We start from the raw sequence: 6,836 nt of genomic DNA on the forward strand, positions 1-6,836 counted from the left end.
GCCTGTAGGCCTATAGCCCAAACTTTTCAAGCATGAACTTGTTCAACAATGTTATGAGCCAGTGCCAAATGTAGCCAGGTTTGCCTCATATCCATTGTTACATGAAATACTTCTGAGATTGTTACATTGTTTCATTCTGTTGAAATGACCACAGTTCAGTGAAAGCTGCATGGTAGTTTTCCCCTGTGCTCTGACAAACAGTCCTGTCGTCTCATATAAGACATTCAGACCGACACTGCTGAGCGACTCTCACGTTGGTTTCGTTGGGAAAAAACACAAATCCGGGTAAATATTTAAAACCCACAACTGGATTTTTGTTGAATCACAATTTCCCTTCATATAGGCTTATAGAGGCATTTGCCGTCATACACCCCAAATACATATATATATTTTTTACTCATGTTCCTGATCTGAAGTGGGAAAAACAACGAGCAGATGCAACTTTTGCTGGGCCAGCATTTGCAATAAAATAAACCAATCCCACCCACTCACATTAATTCGCTTATAAAGGCTGTTTCAGGAGCATTTGCAGAGGCTGCTGTGGTGGGCTAGTTAATGGATCATGAGGAATTGGTAAACTTTTGCACCCTTTGAGCTGTCAACAGGGCAGAAAATAATTGAACTTTTTGATATGTTTGTAAATGATTTTCTTTGACCCCCATGGCCTTTAGCCTCATCTTTTGGACAGTGGTGGTAGTCTATCTCAGCAGCCACTTCGTAAACTGGCATCTAACGAGTATATGTTGCTGGCTTTAGGTTGCTCTTCCAGTTTGGCATAAGTGTATTTTTTTCCTACTCAGATACAGAAGTCATTTTGTTGTGAACTTGAACTGTGCTGTTGGACCTACTGAAAGATCTGCAGAAACTTGAGGTGACCTCAGTTCGCCTACCTGACTGAAATTTGATTTTATGGCTTTATGCTTGTCGTTTATTGCTGAAATGAACCGGGTTAGCATGTGAAGAGGTAACTTATATATTTTTTAAAGAATATACATCTAACAATCAGTTTAAAGGCAGCTATTTTAGCCATACAGAAAGAAAGCACAGGTGATAAACAACAAAATAATATCAGCATACAGCTCGTAACAGAGACATGATAAAGGAAGCATCACAGACACAAGGCAACACTGTGGGCTGACTCTGTTTCCGGAAAGCTCAGTGATGAGGCTAAAATAAATATGGAAATATATTGAATTAAACCTGAGTCAAAAAGTATTTTGAATACTTTTAAGTGTTTATGTTATACCTACATGAGACATGAGTGCAGATGTGGCGTGCTTCTTCTTTTCTTGTGTGTCTTGTTTCTGTTTCTGCTTTTTTTTATTCTTTTTTTTTTTTTTTTTTTTTTTTTTTTTTTGGTCTTGATTATGAGGCACTATGTAAACTTGCTTTTGGAAATGCGCCACACAAACAAAGTTATTACTGGGAACTAAAAGCAGGGAGTCTTGCAACCCGTCGTCTATATATACCCTGTAGAACCGAATTTGTGTGATAAAACCACAGTCACAGATTCGATTCTAGGGGAGTATATGGTCGATGAAAAAACTTCGATTTATTGACTTTTTGCCTTCGTATTAAGCATTGCTTGCTTGATATAGCCTAGCTGTCAAATGCTTGGGTGACAAAGTTTTTCAGCCTTCACATGTGAATGAATGTGAGCCTGAATGGATGAGAGACTTGATCAGAGGAGAATATTACAGTTCTTTGTAACCGGGGCTCATCATAGCGTTAATGCTGAAACCTCAAAGGAAATCTGATATGGGATGTTTCACAGCATTAAAAAAAAAAAAAAAAAAAAAAAAAAATGAACGTCACCTTTACAAACAGGCCACATTTCCACAGAGCTGTGATGGGATGAATTGTCCAAATGGCTTTAACAACAAACAAACAAACAAAACAACGACATATTGCAGTTACACACGCAGCATTTTCACTTGGGACTTGTTTCTGTCGCTACATTATTGATTCCCAGACCTGCTGCTAGCCAATAGGCTTCTTAGACACTTTTATGAAAGGGCTGGAGCAGATGAAGTGATGAGATTCGTGTAACTTTTGGATGACCCCTTCTTGACAAAGACAGTCTCCATCAATTGTCCTCAGTCATTATTCCCTTCTTTTATGCCTAGGGGCTTTTTGTATCTTTTGTTTGTTTCTGTGTCGAACTCCATGCCTTCAAGTTGGACTAATGCTTTAGAAACTTAAACACACTGACATTTTGTTGTATAAACAACCAAAAATGATAAACCAAAGCCTAAAAAATAGCATGTATTTGTTTTTAGATATTGATAAAGTGAGATATTAAAGTAAGATACTGGCACTATGTGTTTCTTTTTCTTCTACTTTTTTAAATTCTGCATGACTTTTTATTCCAAATATGCAAGCAAGTATTTCTCTGGAACCAGGGCAATATTTGTTTTGAAAAATTGGGTTTATTTTGGGTGTATCAGAAGTTAGATGAAATTGCTTTTAGGTGTATGTTTACCCGTTTATGGACCAGCATCACCTCTATTGGCCAATCTGGTCACATGGTTCGCTAACTTTATTCAGTTGACACCAAGTAGGAGGGCTTTATGGAGGGAGGAAAAAAAGACAACTCGAGAAAAATTAGTATTTTCTACCTTCAGAAATTAATGGCCATGAGTTCGTATATGGTGAACTCTAAGTATGTGGATCCAAAATTTCCTCCCTGTGAGGAATATTCACAGAACAGCTATATACCTGATCAGGGCTCGGACTACTACAGTCCATCGCAGGACACAGACTTTCAGCATCCAGGGATCTACCCACGGTCAAACTACACGGAGCAGCCCTTCAGCTGCAACACTGTGCAGGACTCCTCAGTGCAGCCACGGGGTCATGTGCACGAGAGAGCCAGCCACACGAGCCCTTTTACCGCACAGACTGAGCAAGGGCCCCCGGTCCAAATGGCCGGACCCCGGACTTGTGGACAGCAGCAAAACACAAAGAGTCAAAATGGGATTCAAGCCAAGCAGCCTGCAGTAGTTTACCCCTGGATGAAGAAAGTCCACGTAACTACTGGTAAGATTTCCCCTCTTCCCTTATGGGGCCAACTGAGAACTACTGTTTTAGTCTGAAATCACTCAGTGTAATATTTATGGGAGACTTTGAAAGGCCTCGCCAATTACACAAGTCATAAATTTTTATTACTCAGGAAATAGGCCGCTAGGTGAGCGTCTCAGAGCTGTTGAAAAACACCCCTTGATTGTAACGGTGCTTATATGCTGCAGCAAAAATCCACTTCAATTCATTGAAAATCCGTAGACGCTCGTTTATATTTATTCCCAGATCTCGTTTTCATCTGGATTGTGTTAAAGTTTGAGCGCCCCGTGTAGAGGGGCATGCTTTTCTCTTGTTGTGTTGCTCTGTTGATTTACTTTGCCACATTGCTCACATTTGGTCACTTTTTGTTGTTTCGTTTCTCACAGTGAACCCGGACTACACAGGATCTGAGCCCAAACGGTCCAGAACAGCGTACACCCGGCAGCAGGTTTTGGAGCTTGAAAAGGAGTTTCATTTTAACAGGTATCTGACAAGGCGGCGACGGATTGAGATTGCCCACACTCTTTGTCTCTCCGAAAGGCAGATCAAAATTTGGTTTCAAAACAGAAGAATGAAATGGAAGAAGGATCACAAACTACCCAACACTAAAGGCAGGTCTGCATCAGCCTCCAGCCATCTGCAAAGTATCCAGAAGGATAACCAGACTGATATCACAACTTTATAAGAGAGGAAGGGGTCTTGTCTCTGCAAATTAACTGTACATAAAAAAGACAAAGGTTGCATTTGACTTTTGCATGGACTGATGTCGTTTTTAGCCATTTCTATTTAACAAAAAAATGACTCAAGAAGTGTTGACTCACGACTGAGTCAGAAAATCAATCAGTCTTTCTAACTGAGAGGTGTACACGTTAAGCCTCTTGTTTAATTCCTCAAAGAGACACAATAAATCTAAACAAACTTTTTATTTTTTTGGACAATAGCCACTGAGGACATTTTATGACCAACCTCCACTGATTTCACGGATTTAATGCATATCTCTCTGTTCTTCTCACGTGGATTCACGCTGGTTTAAAGATAGAAATATCTTTATTCGAAACGAGGGAAGCCCTTCGTCCAAATTACACGCACACACAGACACACACTCACTCACACACATCACACACACACACACACACACACACACACACACACACACACACACAAACAACGCTTAACACTTTATTTTTCCTCATATCGAAAGTACACATTACATGCACAATATAACCTACTTGAAAGAAACAGTATTTGCATAGCACGCCTAACACAGCTCAGTAAACTGCTTTCGTAAATTGCAGATATCCCGTTGAAATATTTAGTTATACGTTTCTTTGTGAGTTGTATGTTTTAACTTATTTTGTACAATAAAGCTTTGAAATTTACTTAGCCTAAATGTTATTCCCAAAAGCAAGACATTCCTGTGTGCATACTATTCTGAGTGCCCTTATTCGGTTATAAATCTCTCTTGACATCTTTGTAAACAGTGTACATTTTCAGAGGCTCTCTCATGCCATTCGAAACCTTTATATGAAAGATCATTTGTTCCTGCATGGCATCAAATTGAAATTGGCTAGATGTTTCTCATCGGAAATAATCGAATTCAGAATATTTAGGAGTATGATTGTTTATTTTTTTTCTCTTGATATGAATTGTTTTTTCGTCATTATTTATTTGATCAAAAATTTGTACATTTTCGTATGAGTTTAAAACTATTCGATTAACTTTTATTAATCTAGAATAAGTTTGAACTCTTGTGCATTTGTTAGCATGGCTTTATGCAAGCTTTTTAGTCAGTGTTCTTAGTTAATTGTCGGAATCTTATCATAGGCATTCATTTACACCAAACTAACCAGGGGGGCTTTCATGTCACGTTTCAAGACAGAGATTTCTTGTTTTCTTCCATCACTGTCCACGGACAAAAAGCCAAGAAGCTCCTCTAATACGAAGAGGCTTCTCTCTGAAGTCTTCACGATGAGAGGCTTGAAAAGGTATTTCAACTGAAGGTCGACAAAGCAGCAGTGGCAGGTTCATCCAGGGGACACATTTCAGCCGCAAGGACTGACCCCAACACCCCTGACCCGCCGGACCTACAGCATTTTCTCTCCCAGGCGCCATTCGCGTTGGTTTGGAGGATTTTGCCCACTTAAAAGTTAAAGCATTGAAAAAAAAATTGTCAGTGCGCAAGCTACATTTTTTTTTTAACCCGTGTTAAAACAGTATTTATTATATTAGGTACAGCTCCCAAAAGGTTCTGATTTGTGCATTTGTCTCATGTCAATATGCAATCTTTTTGGTTTTATTTTTGTACATGCTTTTTACCTTGTATTGTGCATCCAGATGTGAGAAATATATTGGAAAAAAAATAAAATAAAGATTTCTACCGATTATGCATTTAAATGGCTGCAGAAGACACTTTGTCGCGAGATAATTTTCTCTGGTGTTGGATAAACATTTGGGCAAACAGGGGTTTAATATTCACAGATCCAGTGAGGTTTTAATATTTTCTTTGTTTTTTTTTCTTTTCTTTTCTTTGTAACATTTTTATGTTAATATTTATAAAAAATCAGGGTGACTTTTAGTAGCAGCAATTTAAAAAAATCTCTTTGAATATTTATGCTTTTTTTTTAATTATTGATTTTTAAGAGGTATACACTCGTGGAGCCACATGGATCAAACACCTTTACACAAACGCCACAAAATTGCACAAAATGCTCTTTGCAGGGGAAAATTCAACCTGATCTCATGTCAAGTTGTAAATCTGAGAGCATCGATTAACTATTGGTATGGGATGAGTTCATCTTCGAAAAAAAAATATGATAGAGAAGAAAGTTTTGATCTGGCATGTCTTAATCTCCACTGACAAGCTCTCCTGAGCGCGCAGTTTGCCCCCCAAACACGCATCCTTCAAGAAAATAGACCCAAAGCGCAAATAGTGAATCTTGGGATCGTATTCGGCCGTGGAGAGCCACTTTGGGGTTCCAACAAAGTTTTGACATTTTCTTTATTTTGATGCAGAACCATTCATGCAATATATAGTCACATAACGACCGAGTTTGACAAATTCAGAGGAACTGCTTCTCAAAAGCATCTTCTCAGAACTGATGGTCCTACTCCAGCATGCGAGTGCGCTAAATTTATCAATGGCTTATGCAGTATGTAGGCGTATCAATAATACAGATAAGTTATGCATGTATTTGTGATGACCCCCTGTAACGCTGCACGGTCTCAGATCTTTCACGTCACAAAATCAGATTATATACAAATTTGCTACAATTTGGAGTAAACACACACATGTAAAAACAATCCTCAGTCAAATGCATGTTAAGGCGTAGTGTTTCCATCTCCATGACCACCAACTCCACCGAGCGCAGGCCTGGACTTGCACAAGCGTTTATGTTTGTGTGTGTCTTAAGTCGAGTGGAAATACAAGCATGTGCCACATGGATTCAGAGAGAGAAACTTATTGGACAAAGTGATGCTACGAGTCTCCCATTCTGTCATAAATGTACTGGATCTCTTCATACATGCTGAAGAGAGGGGCAAGGGAGGGGGTGGATAGGGGTGTGGGGGGGTGTACAATTGGACAACACATCTTATATGCATCACCACTGATGTTGGATAACTAGTCACTGCTATTCCTTCTTTTACATTCAAAGACTTCTGTAACACCATACCTGCTCAGTTTTTACCTCCCCCTGACACGAGAGGCTGAATTGAAATGTATTTTCTCTTAAGACAGGGTGCCTAATGCAATCAGGTCAGAGCAACCCTAAAACGTG

At 39.2% G+C, this 6,836-nt stretch overlaps 1 protein-coding gene across 1 annotated transcript; it reads left to right on the forward strand.

Annotated features, from left to right (window-relative positions):
- Nucleotides 1-2,537: 2,537 nt before the first annotated feature.
- hoxd4a (homeobox D4a) lies at nucleotides 2,538-3,858 on the forward strand. The gene is made up of 2 exons (XM_030080754.1): nucleotides 2,538-3,039; nucleotides 3,447-3,858. Exons 1-2 carry the CDS (start codon nucleotides 2,571-2,573, stop codon nucleotides 3,743-3,745), a joined length of 768 nt encoding a protein of 255 aa, XP_029936614.1. The 5' UTR covers nucleotides 2,538-2,570; the 3' UTR covers nucleotides 3,746-3,858.
- The last annotated feature ends 2,978 nt before the right edge of the window (nucleotides 3,859-6,836 follow it).

This window comes from Myripristis murdjan, chromosome 21 (genome assembly GCF_902150065.1).
Source record: "Myripristis murdjan chromosome 21, fMyrMur1.1, whole genome shotgun sequence".
Lineage (NCBI taxonomy): Eukaryota > Metazoa > Chordata > Actinopteri > Holocentriformes > Holocentridae > Myripristis > Myripristis murdjan.

Bases quoted from the DNA above. Each gene is read 5' to 3' on its own strand.
- hoxd4a (XM_030080754.1), top strand. From the start codon at position 2,571: ATGGAGGGAGGAAAAAAAGACAACTCGAGAAAAATTAGTATTTTCTAC. The intron at 3,040-3,446 runs GTAAGATTTCCC...CGTTTCTCACAG, and splicing joins GAAAGTCCACGTAACTACTG to TGAACCCGGACTACACAGGA.